This window comes from Suricata suricatta, chromosome 5 (assembly GCF_006229205.1).
Source record: "Suricata suricatta isolate VVHF042 chromosome 5, meerkat_22Aug2017_6uvM2_HiC, whole genome shotgun sequence".
NCBI classification, from domain to species: Eukaryota; Metazoa; Chordata; class Mammalia; order Carnivora; family Herpestidae; genus Suricata; species Suricata suricatta.
The window spans coordinates 16,066,848-16,087,790 of record NC_043704.1 but is presented as its reverse complement, the minus strand read 5'-3'; the positions used below and the strand labels follow the sequence as shown (position 1 = coordinate 16,087,790).

Genomic DNA, 20,943 nt, shown 5'->3' with positions numbered 1-20,943 from the left:
TTTTTTTTTTTTTTTTACAAAAAAATAAGTCTCCTTTTATTTGGGAAGCAGAAAATGCTGGTCAACTGTGTGTGCAGTGAAATGTATGGGAAAAGAAGTAATTCATTGACATATTTTTTAAGTGCAAATTTAAAAAGACCTCAGCTGCATTCTAAAAATTAGCTGCCATTGGACCTACGGACGTAGTGTGTTACTTATTAAGCATATTTTGTGCCTAAGTGAAATTAAACAGACATATATAAATCTTTACATTCTGTGGTTTTCTAGAAAGAAATGTGTGATAGAGGACTGATGTCTACTTCACTTTGCTATTCAATATTTTTACTAACAGTAGCATAGGAGAGTTTGTTGATTATGTACTCTACGGAGTCAAAGAGTAGGACCAAATTTATTTGTCAGTATTGCTACTTTGGTTTGCTTTTATTTTTTTCATTACTTAGGGAATCGAGGCAGTATAGTGAAAGCTAAAAATCATGTTGAAAATCACCAACTACCGTTTTTAAAACTCCCCAAAGTAATACAACTTAGATTGTGTTTTTCTAGAGTTTTTAATTCTATTCAGCTAGGTAGATATAAAGATACATAAATAGAGAGATAGAGAAATAGTAGATGGTGAATAAATTTGAGAAATGTTCATTGATATGTGTGTTTATCCACAAAATGTCACATCTTATTTATCATATTTTTGTAATGTTATTAATTTTGTAATATGTTTTTTATGATACTATTCATATGGATCTATATGTTTATATGCTTGTATGGATCCAGTTTTAATCTTGTAAAATATATGTTAGTATAACTACATTCTATTTTTTATTTCATAGTCTTCCCATGTTTCTATTTTTTTCAGTATCTACGCAGAGCTAAAATAAATATTTTAAGACGAAAGAATGTTTCTGTAGGGGAGATATTAAGAAGTAGAAGAATCTGGTCATACAATGTGTGCACATTATATATTAACATAGATAGCAGCCTTATCAAATTCTACTATTACTTCCAGTGTGTTTTTGGGGACACCATATGTTTTTAGGGGCACCTGGGTGGCTCAGTCGGTTGAGCATCCAACTTGTCCAACTTCGGCTCAGGTCATGATCTCAAAGTTGCTGGGTTCAAGCTCTGCCTGGACTTACTGCTCTCAGGGCATGGCCCACTTCGAATCTTCTGTCCTCCTCTCTTTCTGTCCCTCCTTTGCTTGTGCTCTTTCTCTCAAGAAGAAATTTTTTTTAAAAGTTAAAAAAATTTTTTATATGCTTGCCAAGTGGAAGGTGAAAACCAATGTCGTGTATTTATAATTACTAATTCCTACTTGGTGGAACTTTTTCCAATGTTTATTGACTATGTGTATTGCCTTTATGAGTAATTTCTCATATTCTTTGTTTTCTTTTGTCACATTTTTTTTCTTTTTGTGGAGTCTTAAATATTCTGAGTAGCAATTTTATGGTCATGTACCTATTTTCTCTCAATCCTACTTTTTTGTTCATTCTTTGTTTGTTTGTTAGGTTTTTTATTATTTAGTTATAATTGACATAAACATGATAGTATGAGGTGTGCTGATTTCTCACTGGGACTACTTGTTAGGCTTTATCTTTACAGAAAACTTGAGTGGAAAGTACAGAAAGTTCTCGTATGCTTTCTCACCTTGCACACATATTTTTGCTTTGTTTTAAATTTCTTTATGTCTCTCTTATCAAGAGTTTTTGATCTTGATGTCACCACACTTGTAAATCTTTTATTTTATAACCATTACTTGCCTGTTCTTATTTAAGTAAGTCTTCACTGTCCGAGATGTGTATTTAATCCAATGTCTTATATTTTCTCTCAATTGTTTTCCACTGGGGAGCTTAAGTTGCCATCCCTTGGATCAAACTAATCTCTTTCTCTTTTTTAAATGTATCTGTTACCCCCACTGTCCTTCTTATTGCATGCCCATATGCCAGTCAGCTCATCACCATTCAGGTATTAATCTGATTCCTTTTCTTCCACCAAAAATTCTCTAATTCTCCTGTTAGAGTTCTCTCTTGGTTTCATTTCACATTGTACTCTAAATGGTTGAGGCAGTATTGTTTGTTTCAGTATGTTACTCCTCTGAATAGTTCTTGCGAACAGGATCTATAAATCTTAGTATCCCCAAAGAATCTCATTCAATGCCTCAAAGAATAGGTTTTCTATTAAAGTTTGAAAGACTGAATGTTTAGTTTGGACACCTGAATACTCAGCTGGGACACACAGTAATTATTTTCAAACACTTGAACACCTGTCTTATGTTAAAAGAATTAAACTGGTCCTATATGGCCAGTGGATGGTTGCTAAGAACAATTTGATTTGTGTCAATATAAAGAAGAAATTTTTAACAAATAAAATTCTCTGAAAATGAAATGAACTCACAAAGGAGTGACTTGATTGTCCACTGACATGTTCAAGCAGAAGTAATACAGTAATATTCCTCCTGTAAATCTCTCTTGTACAGAGTAAGCCTGCTGAATGAATAAATAAAATGGTAGCGCCTTCCGTATGCTTCAAGAGTTTTAATTTTAGACTACTTATATTGATGACCTTCCATTCTTCCCATTTCCACAGGCCATCTTATTGACTTTTAACATGATTCACTTTTTACTTACAAAAATCTTAATATAGATATTAAATTTTACCATGGAGATGGATGATTTTATTTTCACGTTTTGGAGAACATTTTAGAAGTTAAGTCATTTCTCTCTGGGTTCAATATTAAATCTATTCCAAAGCCCAAACTTCATCTTCAAAACCAATAAATACACATATCGTACAGGAAAATATATATACATTGAATGCTTTACACAATTTGTACTAAACTGATTTATTTTATAAATCCTTTTCCCAATTTTTCTATGTGCATATCAATCACAGGCACTCTAAGAGAAATGCCACTTAATGTGTTAAAAATCTAACAGAACAAAACAAATAAAAGTCCTAGAAATTCATACTCTATCTTCTTTATGTTTTTAATTAGACTATTAAACCAAATGACAGGAAACTAGTGCTTCTAAAAGGTATGCATATTGCCCAGAACATTGATAACACTTTAGTGAATATGAAATAAAACAAAATGCAAAGTCATTATTTCCCAATAGAAATTTGTTTATTAACTACAAACCAGATCCTTTTCTAAAATCAGAAAGCAAAAATTCAGTAGGGGAGGATTATAGCAGAATCATGAACATAGATTATCACTAATCACGAACAGTCTATAGTGTATTTCATCATTCTTTCAACAAACAATTCTTGTGCTTCTACTCCTGAGGCTCCCTCCTAGGCATTGAGAACGAAAGCCAAATGTCAGTCAGTGGAGGGCTTCGGGACTTCCTTGGAAGAGAAGATATGCTGAAGGTCTTCTTATTTTGAGCTGTAGTGAGATATTGCTGCTTGCACATCCTTATAATCAGTCAGTAGCGGGTGGATAAAGTAGCACAACATAGCATATCTAAGGCAATGCTATCTCTTAGCTCATTAGCAAGATGCTAGTTAAGCAGTCCACAAAACTATTAATAAAAAGCAAAACAATCTGAAAATATATGGTGAAATCATCAGTCAAACCAAAAAGGCTCCTCTTTATCAAGAAGGTAGGGGATACTCCCACTGGCAGACAAGTGACAGCAGCAGCCATAATAAGAAAGCTGGCAATGGTTGTATTTTATGTGGAATCTCTTCAGAGTGTCCATCATCGTCAACCGCAAAAACAATACTACCTTCAGGATCAGCTCTTAGAACAAAAGACATTAACAAAGCAACAGAAAAAAAAAAGACAGCTAGCAAGTGATAATGATTGTGGTTAATAAGTCCCGGAGTTGTATTTGAGGTGAATATAATAAGATTCTTAAGACACATGAAGTAATTCAGCAGAATATTAAAGAAGATGACTACTTGGTGGAATATGCCCCATTGGGCAACTTATCGCAGCCATAAATGCAATAGGTTGATCAATAGCAACTCAGAGGTCTGCAAGAACTGCATAAATACCTCAGAGGAGGAAAAGTACTTGGTATATAGCTCAGAGACTGGAAGCTTCTAGAAAAATACCTCAGCGGTTGGCATCTCATGGGTCCATAAGTTGGATATCGGGGATTTCTCATTAAATAGTTTTGGAACTGGCAACTTCTGGGAATATAACATGATGGTGAGAAGCCACTGGGTATGAAGCCAAGATTTTGATAGCTTCTATACCCCAAGCTACCCAGTCTGCAGTGGTTTAGGGGCCGGAAACTGTTGGACAAGCAATTGAGTGGCCCAAAGAATTTGAAGCTATTGCTGAGGGTCTGGCTTGCTTTAGAGCCGCATTGGCTGGGTGTGTAGCAACCAGATACATACCCCTTGGTCTGAGTGCATGGGTTGCAGCTGGGGTTGAGGCCAGTTTTGGTTGTTTCACGGACACTGCAAACGTTGTCCACTGTTGGAGAGTTGCGTGGCACACAGGAGTTTGTACAACTTGCATTACAGGTCGTGAGCTCGCAGCTAGGAGATTCACAGCTTGGGATTTCATCACAGGTTTCTTGGCAGTTGTCCAGGAGCCAGAGATTTCCTTGGTAGTTGCTGGGCAAGCAGAGCCCAAAGGTAGGGCTTACATCACTGGAGCAAAGGGCAACAGAAGGAGGCACTGGGATGTAACAGTGAGTTCTGTAGGATGTTCCGCTGCAGTCCCCAGGAGAGACCAGGAGAGACATGGAGCCCGACTGCATGCTCGGTGATGGCTGCGAAGGTATGAGGCCACTATGGCCTGTGGACCTTTTATATCCTTCCTGGAGATTGTCTACAACCTCTCCAGACTCTCTTCCTTCTCGCAGCCTGGGACAACGCAGCAACATCTTATTAGTGTGTTGTTCAGCGACATCGGCTGATGTCTTTGCACTCTTATAAAAATAAGTTTATTTTGATTCTTCAACGCATTTATCATCATCACTTTGAACATCTCCCAATACTCATCGTCCTTAGACCATAGCTTCAGTGAATGGTGGTTTTAATGTTAATAAACAAGCTCTCGTCTGCCAATAGGTGGTTAACAAGAGTTCACGTGCGTATGGGCTTCGGCAGCATGGTTATTAAAGGGTGAACAAGGATTTAAGCAAAACAAGCAACCTGTGTTTTTCCATTCTTCGGACTGCTGCCAAATACCGCAGGACTCAGTCCCTTCCTGTGAGCTCAGCTGAATACTTTGGCTGTCTCAGTACTGTTGCTTAAGGGAGAGTAAGGCACTGAACTATTAAGAGAAAGAATTGTTTCCCAAAATATGTACTATATTCTTAACTGTGCCAAGCCATGATTTCTCATCTGATGTATTTGGAGAATTTCACCTGTAAGACCCACAGCAATCCAAGTGAGACTTAGTGACCTAATTTGTATTTATGGGTCAGTGGTTGCTAAGTAACCAAGACTTCTATGAAATGTCTTTCTTTCTTTCTCTTTCTCTTTCTTTTCTTTTCTTTCCTTCCTTCCTTCTTATCTTTCTTTCTTTCCTTCTTTCTTTCTTTCTTTTTCTGTTTCTTTCTTTCTTTCTTTCTTTCTTTCTTTCTTTCTTTCTTTCTTTCTTTCTTTCTTTCTTCTTCCCTCTTTATTTTCTCATTTCTTTTCTCTCCTCCTCCTCCTCCTCCTCCTCCTGCTGCTGCTTCTTCTTCTTCTTCTTCTTCTTCTTCTTCTTCTTCTTCTTCTTCCTCTTCCTCTTCTTCTTCTTTCTTATTTTGGAGAGAGAGTGAGAGTGCATGAGTAGGGCAGAAGGGCAGACAGAGAGAGAGAGAGAGAGAGAGAGAGAGAGAGAGAGAGAGAGGGAGAGAGAGTATTAAGCATGTTCCATGCTCAACAGAGCCCAATGTGGGGCTCCATGCCATAACCTTGGGATCAGGACCTGAGCCTAAATTAAGAGTCAGGTTGGAATTTAACTAACTGAGCAACCCAGGCACCCCAAGATTTTTTTGTTTCTGTTTTTTATTTACTTTTGTGAGACAGAGAGAGACAGCGCGAGTAGGGGAGGGTCAGTGAGAGAGAGGGAGATACAGAATCTGAAGCAGGCTCCAGGCTCTGAGCTGTCAGGACAGAACCCAACGCGGGGCTCAACCCATGAACTGTGAGATCATGACCTGAACAAAGCTGGACGCTTAACCAACTGAATGACCCAGGTGCCCCCAAAATGTTTTTCTTAAAGCATTTTTTGCAATATGTATTATCAGAGAAGGCCAATTTCTCATGATTATGCCTTCCCAATTGACTGACATAATAGATCCCTCTGTCTCAGCTGTAAAGCTCAACTCCTGCCAGATGTCTAACATTTTTCTAAATTTCTCACAAATTTTTAAATTTATTTTCAATTTGCTTTTTTTGCACATAGATTTTATTTTACTTTTATGTTCAAAAGTTATTATGACTGTGTTTAAAAACTTATTTGAATAAGTTACCTATTACCTACAGGTACTGTACATTTTAAATAACCTTTTCACTCCTTATGGTGAAGGTTGTTGGAACATTTTTAAGATTTTAATTCAAACTAAAGAATTGACATTTTTGTTCTTGAAAATATAAACTATATTCAAACTTAGAGCCTATATTGAATTGAAAACAGGAATGCATTTATTTACAGTGATGAGTTCAGACAGAGGACAGTACCAGTTATTAAGATAAGTTATAGGGATAGTTTTTAAAAGACACGGTCCTTACAGAAGACAATTAGATTTCTCCTCCTGTTCTCTGCTTCTCAACTAAAGACTTAAAAGGCACACCAATTTAAACCTACAGGTATTCTCCAAACATTTTTCTTAGTCTGAGTTTTCTCCATGCTTCTCTCAGTATTTATACTGTAAGGTGATGGGGTCATTCCGTAAACAACTCTCTATGAAACACGTTTTGCTGTCTTGTGAAAAGGGTCAAGATCAGGGAACCATATTTTCAGCAAATTGTTTGGCTACAGAGTGTCCTGGGATTTTGTGCAGAAATGTTCAGTCCTGAGGCAGGCCAAAGAGGAAATAAAATATATAAGGCCAGTGATGGCCAACTTCCCACTGAGTTACTGAATCTTAGTGATGTATAGAAGAGTCCAGAGGTTGAGGGAGCTTTATTTCTGGATTTCTCTGTGGCACCTCGAGTCTTATTTTCAGGCCTCCTTGAGGCAGATTTGAGGGAATGAAAACAGAATAAGTCAGTCAGCTGAAAAGTCTACATCCTCCCCTTCTAGCCTAGGATTAAGTAGTATTTTAAATTAATATCATTCGCACTAGTCTAAATCCAACAAAAATTTGAAGAACATCACATAGCATGACCAATATTCACAGCATGAGACTTTAAAACATATTTAAGTTTATTTGGGTACAATAATATTCTACACAATCAAATGTGGAATACTACATGGCAATGAGAAAGAATGGAATCTGGCTATTTATAGGAAAGTGGATGGACCTCGAGGGTGTCATGCTAAGCAAAACAAGTCAGGCAGAGGACAGATACCATATGTTTTCACTCATAGGTCTAACAGGAGAAACCTAACAGAGGACCATGGGGAAGGGAAGGGTAAAAAGGAGTTAGGGAGAGGGAGAGGGGTGAATCATGAAAGACTCTTGAATACTGAAAACAAACTGAGGAATGAAGAAGGAGGAAGAAAGGTAAAGGGGGGGTGATGATCATGGAGAGGGCACTTGTGGGGAAGAGCACTGGGTGTTATATGGAAACCAACTTGGCAATAAACTATTAAAAAATTAAAAAAATTTTTTTAAATGTGGACATTTGCAAAAGTAGAGTTAGCTCAGGTCCTCTCATTTAAAAAAACTGAAGCATAGTTGACATACAATGTTACATTAGTTCCAGGTGTGGTGTGCTCCATGGTGATTCCACAAAGCTGTATGTTACACTCCGCTCACTAGGACAAGTGTAGCTAACATCTGTCATCATCCAAGGTTATTACAATATTATTGACTATATTTTCTATGTTGTACTTTTAACCCCCTTACATATTTATTTTACAACTAGGAGTTTGTACTTCTTAATTGTCTTCACCTGTTGCACTCACTGGCAATCACCAGTTTGTTCTCTGTATGTATTTATGAGTCTGTTTTCGTTTGTTTGTTCGTTCATTTGTTTTTGTATCCAGTTTCCACACCTAAGTAAAATCATATGGTATTTCTCTTTCCCTGTCTGACTTCACTTAGCAGAGTACAAAGTACCCTCCAGGTCCATCCACATTGAATCAACTCATCACAATCATAGGTAACCAAACAACCCATTTACCCACCATGTTGTGCAGATTGTACCTCTACACAATCATCTTCTATTTTAGTCTTCATCTTGGCAAGACATGGGAATGACAGCATCAGTAGCAGAGCAAGTAAGCTCATCACAATGGTCAGTTTTCATAGGAAGTGAAAACCGTTGTCATTTGGGTGTCTTGTCCTCCAAGGGCTTTGGAGAAGCATGCAGCTTACTCTATTTCTACTGAATTACTAAAAATATCTTTCCTTCCATTAATTCTCCTGTTTGTAATATTTTTAATGTATTAAAAGCTAAGTAGAATCCCACCCACCCTACCAAGATGCCCACTTCCTAATCGTTGCACCCTGCGAATGTTACCCTTTGTGGCAAAAGGGACTTTATAGACACAATTAGGTTAAGGGTCTCTGGATGAGCCTGACGCAGTCATAGAAGTTCTTACAGGAAGGAGGCAGTCAGTCAGAGAGAAGGAATTCAGATGACAGAGGTAGAGACTGGGGCCATGCTGATAGATGTGAAGCAATGCCATCAACCTTGAGAAAATGGAAAAGGCAGGGAATGGGTTTTCCCCAAGAGACTCCAGAAGAAATCAGCCTTTTGACATCTTGACTTTAGTTCAGTGAAACTTATTTTGGACTTCTGTCTTCTAACACTGCAAGAGAATACATTTCTGTTGTGTTAATCCACCACTTTTGTTACAGTTGCCACAGGAAACTAATACATTATGTTAAAGAAAATAGGTAACTCTATTAGGTAGTCTCTGTGTAGAGTTTGGGCTCTGTATCCAAGGCAAGTTTAAGACAGGAGGAATAAGCTTTCTAGCCATCAGATAATTCAGAGAAATTCCTTTGCCTTCTGAAGAATAAGCAACAAAATCCCTTTGTCTAATGAGGCAGCAGATTCCTTGTAACTCATTAAAAAAGAATTATGGAACTCTTTTCCAATTTTTTCCAAAGGTTAAAAATCCTTTAGGGTAAACACAGAAGATCAAAGAAAGCTAAATTTTCCAGTAAATGGCCCTTAAAGAAAATAATGGAGATCGCCTTCTAGCCTTTTAAGTCATGATACAATTTTTATCTTCCTTTTTTGCCACCACGTATCTATTTGTGTTCTAATTCCACTTGTCTCAGTGCAATTAAATGATGCAACAGTGATCCCATGGTTTAAAAAAAAAAAAAACAAGATTTATGCAAACCCATACTTACCCAGCAATTCAATTGTAACTACTGAGTTCAAATAATTCCCAAATTGAGCAGTGGAAACCTAAAATGGTGGACTCTGTTGCTGCACTTACTGTGTTGGCTTCAGAGATCATTAACTGTTTCAGCAGGTGAAGGGCAGAGGAGCAAAATTAAAAATTTAGGAAATAGGAGTAAATGAAGATAAAGTACGTTTTAAATGATGACACAAGTAAGTGGCAAGATAGAAATGAGAGTCTGATTTGTGCTTACTTTTTCAGGAAAACATTGTCAGAATATAATGAGACACTGGTGACTGAACATTTTGAGATAAAGCTCTCAAGACTTTCCCTTCATGAGTTATGAATCATCCTCTTACTGACTACTATAGAAACATATTCATTAGTAACCTTGGAAAATGGTTCTCTCTAGATATCTCATGACCTTCTTACATAAAACCAGAGCTAACAGCATCTGCTTTGCAGGACTGTTGTAAGGAGAGAATGAGAGAAAAAATGTGAAAATACTTAAGACAGTGCCTAGCACATTGAAGATGAAAATCAAATGTGATTTTTTTCCTTCTAATATTCTAAAGATGTAACTTAAAAAAATCCAGTCACCCATTAGACTAAAGAAAATATTGTGGTTAATTTACTTTGATGTTGCAAATAGACACCCTGCAATAATCTTGTCTTTTCGAAAAGGTAATGGCATAAATGGACAGTCCTACCCTGTGTAGTCAAGATAAATGCTCTTTGCTTCACAACAGATCACTAATGACTCCTCTTATTTAACCCATAGTCTTCTGTGCCATGGTTAATTCCTGGAGGTCTGCATAAGCAGTTGTTAGGAATAAAGGCTCAATGCTCAGGTTTCATGGGTTCTAATCCTATCTCTGATGCTAACTTAGAATATAAATTAATTACCAAACATTTTCCTAAATTAATGTGCATACCTTCAAAATGGAGTTAATAATAATAGTATTTTCTTCATAGATGGCTCTGAGGATTAAATGAGTTAGTCAAGCAAAGGTTATGGAATATAGTTCATATGTCATTGATGTTAGCTTTTGTCATTATCATCAGCCTAGCATCTATATTAGCATTATTATTAAATATTGTTACTTTCATTATTATTATTATTGGATATCTTCTAAAACCTATTGTATTTGTAAGAGGCCATCAGAAAGAAATAGAAAGAGAGAGAGATGGAAGGGACAGAGGAGGGAGGGAGAAAAGGGGGAAAAGGCACTAGAGGAGGCAAAGTTCTAGGCTAGAAAACTTGTTACCATCTATATAAATTATATATTGAACACACACACACACACACACACACACACACACACACTTCAATTTAGAGAAATTGAATAAGTTGAAGACATTTCCTTAAATCTACATAAGAAAGAAGACCCCCAGAGAGGTCATAGATGTATATGCCATTAAAATTTGTTAGCATCCCAGAGAGAAGAGTGGGGCTGTAGCTGAAGCAGAGAAGGAATATTTTCATTTCCAGTTTAGGTTTGGCAGTTCTAGAGTTGAAGATCAAGGTTGCCAAGTTATTGACAACTTAGAAACTTCCAGATTGGTCATTTCCTAAGTGGAAAAGTCTATAGATAATATGGAGAATAGAGGAAAGTCTTCGGAATCCTACTTAACTGGGTCTTTAGGAAAATTTCTTGCCCTGTTTGACTTTTTTATGTGTAAAACTGGGGATAATAATGTTTTGATAGTTGTGTTCATAGGAGATTACTGACTCCGTAGTGGTATGGTGGCATATTGGAAGAATCAGTATGGTAGATAGAAGAAGTTGCTTCTAAGACAAGCAAGTTCAAACTGATTACATGGAAGAATTGAATTAATTTGTTACATACATCTATAAATAGAGAAAGAAGTTCAAGGTAGCAATGTTCTCTAAGTAAAAATCCATGAGGAGGTGGTGGAAGGACTTATTAAGTTTAATGCTAGAGGAAAAATATAAAGTGCCCTCCATTGTTCAGAATTAAAATTTATGCAACACTTTGGTGGTAAATCCCAGAAGGTAAAGCAAACACTGTAACTTGTTCTGTCCATGATATATTAAAGGGCATATATAGAGTTGGTGGTGATTCTCTCTCTTACCCCTGCCTCTACTGGCAATATTTACTGTAATGAAGGCTCTCACTCCTAGATCCCAGAATGAGAATGATTTTTGGTATGGAACAATGAATGTGTTGATGAGTGATAAATAAACCACTGCAATTTTAACTTTCTGGAAGTTTGAAGTTCTTAGTTACTGTGATAAAACACAGTCTATCCTGACTAAAGAACCTTCATGACCTCAAAAGTATCTGTCTTGCTTATTTTTTTCAGACACTCTTTTTTTCTTTAAATATATTTGGTTTAGTGAAACTAAAAGGTTTTAAATTCATAAAGGATTATAAAGAATTAAAAAACACTGTTTTCTGAATTATTTTAAGCAAGTTTATTTAGAGATAACCATGAAAACTTTTTTTAACATAAGAACTTATTAATGGCATAAAAATCAAGAAGCCTGATAATAAGAATGTTCTAGTGAATACACAAACAATTAAAATCACTTTGAATTTGACAAGGAAGAGTACAGGTTAAAACAGTAACCGAACTCAAAGCACAAAAAGCCATCAACCTAAGAACAACCCATCAACCTAAAGATATGTTTTTGCAAAGCTCTCTAGCAAGATGCTAGAATGACAGTTCAGCATGATCTTCTAATAAATGGAGATTGCAAAGTCTGAGAGGAAGAACAAGCTGGTTGGAAACTGTTCTGTATGTAATGAACAGGTTGAAATCTATTAGACATGTAGCCCCGGGGTCTGAAGCTGCTAGACACATAACCGAAAGGTTGACAGCCATTGGAGAGAAGTCTCACAGGATGGCAGGTGCTGGACACAAAATTCAGTGGTCGATATCCACAGGAGATGAAGTTCTGTGGCTGATTGCCATAAGAGAGGTGGTGCTGGGGGCGGGAATAACTAGACAAATAGTTCTGAGGTCTAGTATGTATTGACGGTTGACAGGAACTGGAGAGATAAGAGCTGATGGGGAACAAACAGGTTTCTCTGCAGGGCCTGGAGGCACAATACATAGTGGAGGGGTAGTAAGGAATGTTACAGTCCGTGCGCACACAGCTGGATGGCTGGTAGCTGGAAGGTTGACCGTGTGTCTCTGAGAAGTTGTCCAGAAGCCACGTTCTGTTTTGGCTGGGCAAGCAGAAAGCAGCACCACAGTTCATGCCGGCAGTGCAAAGAGCAGTGGATGAGGTCATAGGAACATAGCAGTGACTCCCAAGAGAGGGGAAACCACAGTTTCCAGAAGAGCAAATGTTGGATGCCATGGTAAATCTGAAGTAAAGGTTTCAGATAAGCAGCAAAGAGGACCTTGTCTAAGTTGGCTTGCTTATATACCATGGTGGTACATGCCCAGACTCTCCTCCTACCCATATTTTAGATCAGTTAGCATCATAACAACTCATTACTTCATTGTTGTGCTGCCTGTGAAGATGACTTCCCACTCCTCCATAAAATAAGTCCAGTTTGCATGTCCTATGTATCTATCATCCTGTCCTAATCTTTCCCTTGTTATCAGGCTTGAGAATGTATGATATAATCACCTGTGTACTTGACCTGTTTTGCTTCTGCTCCCACCCCTCAATAATGCTTGATTAAAAGGAGTCCATTTGAATGGATGTTTACCCCAGTCATTACCCATGAGAAAAAACATAGTTAGGAAGGCGTATGGTCTCCATCTTTGAAGAAGAGACCTAATGTTGCAATACTTGGAGGAAGTATATAATGTACTGAAATAGACCCTACATATCAAAACTTACTGGCTTTTCCAGATGAAAAACCTCATGCTTGTTATTCCCTATTTTTAACACTCAGCTGAGAATTAATTATGTGGTATTGTTCTCTGTGTATTTGTCTTGATAGCCAATTTTAGGTAAGCACCCTGACAACTTGATACTCTTCATATTTCAAAATTGGGCTTGATTTCCAAAACCTTGAGGGGGTGTATGTAATATTTCTGCATGGCAACACCAACGACACGCTTGTGTTTATTAGTAAAAATGTTATCCAAGTCTGTTGGTGGCATTCAAAGAAGATAAACATTATATCAAAAGTCAATCAGCTTGTGTGGTTGCATTCCAGAATTAATGTACGTCTTCACCTGAGAAAATTTACTAAGACACCTTAGTCTTCATACATTTAAAGTGAATAAGGGTTAAGAAATACTTTAATGTCACATGAAGAAAGATGTTTGCATAGTTTTTACTTGACACCATGTAAGGAACAATCTCTGGGCCTTATTCTGGATGGCTCCCCCCAAATGTAAGTGAATCCCTACAGGCATCTATTTCCTTGGGTCAGTAGTCATCCAGGACCAGAAATATCTTCTTTCAAGCTGCTACTCAGGAGGTCAAAGATGATGTCGTTGGGAATAAATTGAGAGAGGTAAAGATTCCAAGCAGTAACTCGATAATCATTTTGGTGGATGCTTTCCTGTCACATGATAGTCCCAGTTCCTTTGGGGATCATGGCCTTACAGAGGCATGGTGACATCAGTACCCAAGAAGTCCCTCCCATTCTGCACAATCATTTGTTCCCATCAATGCTCATTGTCCCTGTATTAGTCTATTGAAGAGTCTAGAGGACTGATGATTTTTTTTCCCCTGAGGGAATATAGTTTACAATGATGGTCATGGAGGAGGACATTTGTGGGGAAGAGCACTGGATGTTAAATGGAAACCAATTTGACAATAAACTATATATAAAAAATGCTTGTAGAGCTTCCCAAGTAAAAGTAAAGAGATTTTCTATGTCTACCACCTTTGTGATGTATATATTTTCTAAATATTTTATTTTATGTTTTAAAAACATCACAAAAAGCATGACATTTGGTGCTGATGGCATGTTAAGGTTTCTCTTCTGAATTCCAACTTTTTTTTCCAGGTAGTGGAAGAATAAATATTTGACATCTTATGTGATCCAAGTCAGTATACCACATTCTACTTCAAAGAAAGCCTCATGATTTCCCATCAGCATGAAGCCTGCTCCTGGAGAAATAACATAGGATACTGAAGTCATCAAGAGTTGAGAGTCTGAGAAGTCTATGTGATAAATTGCTTATCTCTTCTATGAGCTTTAAACCCTTACAGAGAAATGAAATCTCTTAAACTCTTACTTTCTTCCAAAAAGGATTTCTCCTCTCATCCTGATATCTCCCAACCAGCAAAGTTTGTGTGTGTGTGTGTGTGTGTGTGTGTGTGTCACACCTAAGTTCCTCATGATTTAATTAAAGATTCTCTTTACTTCTTTCATTCCTTGCCAAATTCAAAAACAAGTGATAACCCACTAGTCTATTAAATCTCTTTCTCAGCATGTAGGCATGCTGCATGTGAGTTTTAAAAAGGTAACTAAAATCTTTCTCTTTAGCCCATCGTAAAAATAGATTTGGTCTTCATAGAACTGCTATGGAAATATGTTTGGTAACTGGGACACTGTTGGGGTGACAGTGACCAGGCTGAATGTGATCCCATCACTAATTATCAGTAATTATCTAATTACATTAGATGCAGGACATGTAACTGAGAGAAGCTTGATATCATCAACTATTTATCTCATCTTTATGACAAATGCAAGAAAGAGTAAAATACACGTACCCAGCAGACATATGTCCTAATTTATTATTTGCAATTCCTCTCAATGTCTACAGAGAATTTTGTTAAGTTTGTTACATCTCTAGGTGGTCTCAAGAGACTAAAATAAAAAAAATACTGAAAAAATTCTATCTTTTGTTAGAGATGATTGCTTGAAGGTATGAAATAACACAAAATAATGAAAATCACATCTGAGAATTTGTGATATTTTCATTCTCACATAATAGTTAATTAACACTTTCAATTAATTAACTCTTATTTAGAGTCCTTATGTCTAATACATTCTTTGTATTTTCATTAGAGTTCATTAGAGTGAACTATGTTCATGAGGGTTTCATTGGAGTTCATTATTCTGCTACAGAACCCCCATATTTTGGTTTTATTTAAGTATTCAAAATATCCTAAACTCTGGTTTTTGAAGCTCCGAGACTTTGCACAAGACTCTCCTCTCTGGAACACTCTTCTTTACTGTGCCTCCTGGGAATGATAGTGCTTTCTTACAGCAGATCTGGAATCACTATTCCAGAGATACTTTTGCATCTCTTTATTCTCTTCCATGCATGATGTCTTAAATATTTCATTTGGTTTTCCCTCTGTTAACATAAGACTTGGAAGTCGTTTTCATATTGGCCTACTTGCCCTGGTTGTGTGCAGAGATAGGGAAAGTGTCCACTTTTTAAATCTTCATTTCTTCTTAGAAATCTGTAACTTTCTTCATAAAACCCCAACATGGAAATTTGGAATTTCTTTGTTCCTGTCGTATATATTAATGTGGCCCAGAAAAAATAATCCACACTCAAGGATTTGGTAACTCTATCCAGGACATCACTGCCACATTTTAATAAAATAACCTAATAATCCTAATGTATAATATGAACTGAGTCATAGCTAGAAGATGAATGCTCCCTAAAGCCATTTTCTTCATTTTTCTTTCTTTTTCCTTCATCTATAGAACTTTATTTGCAAATTAATTAATGCATTTATGATATTGAATCTATTTGCTTAAAGCCTCTCTATCCTGTATAACTTTGACTTGTTTGAGGTCAGGGTCAGAGAATATGTCTTTTTTTAATTAATGTTTATTTGTTTATTTTGGGGAGAGAGAGAGAGCAAGGGAGGGGCAGAAAGAGGGAAAAAGAGAACCCATGCAAGCTCTACAGTGTCATACACTGTCAGTGCAGAGCCCGACATGGGGCGTGATCTCACAAACCGTGAGATCATGACCTGAGGCAAAATCAAGAGTCTCACACTTAACTGACTGAGCTACCGAGACACCCTGAAACTATGTCTTATTTTTATCAACATCACCAGTTGCCAGTTTCTTGAACACAGTAGATGATCAATAAACACTTTTGAATGCTGAATAAGCCATTTATTTTTTTTATACTAAGATTTGTTTTTAATATCAGATGCTCATTTACATCGTGCCTTTGCTGACTTTTCTTTGGTAGCCAAATTTAGAATCCACAGTGGAGTTCTTGATTTCATTCCTCAAAACTTCCTCTCATACTTTCCCATCTTAGTAACTGAAAAGTTATCTACCTGGATTCTTAGGCCAAAGATCACCATATCAACCTTGATTCTTTCCTTTCCCTCACCAATTACCAACAGTAAACAAGTGCCAAGTTTCTTTCTTCTAACTATATCTCAACTGTGTTTCCTTCTATCCACTTATGCTTTCCCATTTCAGTTTCTCCAAGTTCTCATTAATCTTGCAACTACACAACTTCCTTACCTGCTTCCACTCTTTATTTTTCTAACGTCTTCCTTACACATGGTCAGAGTGATATTTATTTACTTATTTTCAATATTCTCCCCTTCTTTATGTAGATCTATCTGATGTAGACCTGCAATATCCCTGGCAATGGAGCTCTACCGGTGATAAATCTCCTAAATTTTGTTTCTGACAAAGTCTGTATTTCTCCTTCATTTTGAAAGATAATATTGTTATATCCAGAATTCTAGAGTTGATGCATTTTTTATTTCAGTACCATAAATATTTCATTCCACCTTTTCCTTTCCATTTTTTTTAAGTTTATTTATTTTGAGAGAGAAATAGAACATGACCAGGTGAGGGGCAGGGAGAGAAGGAGAGAGAGAACCTCAACCAGGCTCCATGCTGTCAGCACAGAGCCCAGTGTTTCATCTCACAAACCATGAGATTACAGCCTGAGCTGAAGTCAATAGTTGGACACTTAACCAACTGAGCCACCCAGGCGCCCTTACTCCACTTTTTTTTTTTTTTTTTGGTTTTGCATCATATCTGTCTAAAAAGAAGTTTGATGTAATTCTCATTCTTACTCCTCTATAGGTTAGGTGTTTTTCTTTCCTCCAGTTTCTTTTAAGATTTTCTCTTTGATTTTGGCAGGTGGAGCATCATATGCCTAAGTTGTAGATATTTTGACATTTATCTGATTATGTTCTCTGAGCTTCCTTTATCTGTGCTTTCATGTTTGTCATTAATTTGGGAAATTGTCAGTCATTCTTGCCTCACATATTTCTTCTATTCCTTTCTCTCTTTCTTCTCTTGGCATTCTCCTTACATGTGTGTTAAGCTTTTTTTATAATTGTTCCCAACAACAACTTCCAAGCTTGTTATATGCTAAACTAGAAATCGGAAGTTCAGAATAATATACTTAGAACCAGTGCCATTCTATTATTTAAAATTTTAACAATATTTCTATGTCCAAGAATAAAATGAAAGACGTGCATTCCTAGACCTTGTCTGTCTCCACAAGCTCATTTCATTCTCCTCTCCTCTTGATCCTCAAAACGCTAGCCTCACCAATCGCCTCTCACTTTCTTACCAAGCTTACCATGCTCTTTTGACCTCTGGTCCAGGAACATGTTTCCTTTTCCTGAATTGTGCTTCCTTTCACTTTTTGTACAACCGCTTTCTTTTCACCTTCCAGTCCTAAGACTTCACTACTCAGAGAGGATCCCACAGCCCACCCAATCTCATTTGCAACCCCTCTATTCAACTTTTATATTCTCTATGACTGAACTTAATTAATTCCTTTCATAATAACTATTATGAGTTCTAATTATACACTCGATTATCTGTAAGTTTTTTGATCATCAACTTTACTAGATGTCAAGGTCCATGAGAATAGAAATCAGTCTCATTTGTTCACTCTACATTACAATAAATACAATAGTGCACATCACATAGTTATCTAATAGGCATGTTCTGAATATAGCAATGAATGGCAAAAATCATCCCTTTTAAAATAATTCTGTAATTTACTTATAGAACTGAAAAAAATATAGATGAGTAATTGATTCTAATACTGTAAGTATGGACATAGCAAAGTGGTCTGAATGTTGTAGGGGATGACTGCAGCATTCCAAGACAGAGGCTTCCAGTAAATTGAATGGTATTTCACAGTCAAAATGTGCTTTTTATATTTATTAGCTAATCACATTTTCCCATACCATCTTATATTTTGTAAATAAGAATGAAAAGAATAATTTCAAAATGGATAGATGATAGAATTAGCGACATATTTCCTATGTTTACATTCCTGTAGACTCAGCCATTCAATTATATTGAATTTCAATTCTCAGTACGGTTGTTATCTGATTTTTTCTTCTTCTTTTTTTGTCCTCTTTGGAAACCAGCAACAAAATCAACATTCAATGATACATCAAACCATCGACAGAGTAATGTTAGCATTCAGTTACATATAAAAAGAAAAATAATATTATTTTGAATTCAAATTTGGACTCTCTCACTTGTTAGTAATGAGATCTTAGACTAGAAGTTTAATCTTACTGAGCCTATTTCTTTATCAGTAAGGCAGAGGTAAGACTTCTCAATTTGTGACAAAGATTAAGGTTAATATTTATAAAATGCCTGGTCCTAGAAATGTGATATAAATAATGTGTTTTTTTCTATAATTTTCCTTCCTTCTGTAATTTTTCTATAAATCATCGGCATTGCATAAGGCAGTTGACATAGGCCAAGAGAATAACTAGAAATAAAGTAAGGTACATCAAAACTGAAACATTTGAAACTCAAATGATTGCAAAACAAGACATAAGTTCTAGGACAGACAGACACATATGGATTTGAATTTCAACTATTTCTTGAAACCATATTAACATATGGTATACACCATATATATTAACATATGGTATACATGTATATGTATATTTATGCATATATGTATACACACATACTCTTAGGCAACTTGTTTAATTTTTCTGAAACTAAGTTTTCTTGCTTATAAAAATAGTCATCACTTTGGTACAAGAAAGTAGTGATTAGGAATACTGTGGTAACATAAAGAAGTGACAGGCTTATAGTAGTCATTCTCTGTGTCCCCCATAAATAGTAAACACTTATATGAGTACTGATTAAAATCAAACCATAGTGCCTGATTATGAACATCAAATTGATTTGGCAAAGGGTCATATTAGTGAAATATGACAGTTTTAAGTTGAGATAACAACTGAGAAACTGGAATTTTAAATTCCATAGTAATTTTAGGAAACAAGACCATGTTCCTGTAGTTACAATGCAAATCAAAAATAATACTGAAAACAACAAGACTTGGTAAACTGAAGCAAGAGCATCAAATATCTGAATTCTGCCAAGCAAATGCAATTATACTTTTTTCAAAGTTGGAACTTTATTTTTTTAATTAAAAATTTTCTTAATGTTTATTTATTTTTGAAGCAGAGAGAGACAGAGTGTAAGTGAGGGAGGGTTAGAAAGAAAGGGAGACACAGAATCCAAAGCAGGCTCCAGGCTCTGAGCTGTCAGCACAGAGCCCAAAGCAGGGCTGGAACTCACAAACCATGAGATCATGACCTGAGCCAAAGTCAGACACTTAACCAAGTGATTCTTCCAGGTGCCCCTTTTATTTTTTTAAATGTGTATTTATTTTGAGAAAGAGACAGAGAGACACAGAGAGAGAAGGAGACACAGAATCCAAAGGAGGCTCCAAGCTCTGAGCTGTCAACACAGAGCCCAATGAGGGGCTTGAACCCACAAACCATGAGATCATGACATGAGTGGAAGTCAAATGCTTAACCTACCAAGCCACCCAGGTGCTCCTCACAGTTGGAACTTCAGATATAATGTGGCAGTAAGTGGGGATTTTTTTTTTACCGAAATCTATCTCAAATTATCCCATGTTCCAGAAAGTATTAGATGCTATGCTAATTATATGTATCTTTTTTCTTTATAAAAACATGATTGTATTATACATAACAGGTTTTCCTGGAGTTATATAAGACCAAAGGACTGAATTCCATACTTAGTAATGTGGAATATAGTTCCTAAGACCATCTTGGTAGTTACATCATTGAGTCATGTCTCTGTCATCTAACTCTAAACACTGCATGGAAAAAAGAAAAGGGTTGTCTTCTGACCTCTTCCCTTGCTCAATATTATTAGAAAAACAAAGATGTGTTTAAATCGTTACATATTTGAGGCCTTATTTGTTACAACACTGAAGCTACTCTATTCTGTCATGTCCTTCTAAGGCTAAATTCACTATTACCTGAAGGATCCTAAAGCCGAATTCCAAATGCAGCCATATACTACCTGAATACTTTGGTAGTCACCAGGTCGTATTAGTCCATATGCTTTAATATTTTCTCAAGGTCACTTTAATGAATCATTTTCTTAAACTCTGGACAATTTCAATACTCTCCACCATTAATCCAGAATACAAAAATCATCATTGCTGAATAAAGCAGTTGATATAACCCAAGGGAATAGCTAGACATAGAAAAAGTACACGTAAACAATAACACATGAAAAACATGATTTGTATGCCAACGTGTACTTTAATTAGGAATTAAAAAAAGAAAAAGAATTTCATCTAGGTGGAAAAGATCAAACTTCTTTTTTATAAAAGTAAGTGAT

The 20,943-nt window shown here is 36.3% G+C and overlaps 2 protein-coding genes and 1 long non-coding RNA gene across 3 annotated transcripts in view; 1 reads left to right on the top strand and 2 right to left on the bottom strand.

The window, feature by feature from the left end:
* Positions 1-15,102, top strand: part of LOC115292687 — a 17,422-nt gene extending 2,320 nt beyond the window's left edge. Inside the window, exon 3 of the long non-coding RNA XR_003909091.1 lies at positions 14,359-15,102. This is a non-coding gene — a long non-coding RNA (uncharacterized LOC115292687). The remainder of the gene's footprint in view (positions 1-14,358) is intronic.
* LOC115292685 (keratin-associated protein 24-1) lies at positions 3,954-4,709 on the bottom strand. Its single transcript, XM_029940721.1, has one exon. It carries the CDS (start codon positions 4,707-4,709, stop codon positions 3,954-3,956), a length of 756 nt encoding a protein of 251 aa, XP_029796581.1.
* Positions 12,105-12,743, bottom strand: LOC115292686 (keratin-associated protein 26-1). Its single transcript, XM_029940722.1, has one exon. It carries the CDS (start codon positions 12,741-12,743, stop codon positions 12,105-12,107), a length of 639 nt encoding a protein of 212 aa, XP_029796582.1.
* Positions 15,103-20,943: the final 5,841 nt, after the last annotated feature.

Excerpts from the sequence above, each read along its gene's own strand:
- LOC115292686 (XM_029940722.1), bottom strand. The coding sequence starts at position 12,743 with ATGGCATCCAACATTTGCTCTTCTGGAAACTGTGGTTTCCCCTCTCTT.
- LOC115292685 (XM_029940721.1), bottom strand. The coding sequence starts at position 4,709 with ATGCAGTCGGGCTCCATGTCTCTCCTGGTCTCTCCTGGGGACTGCAGC.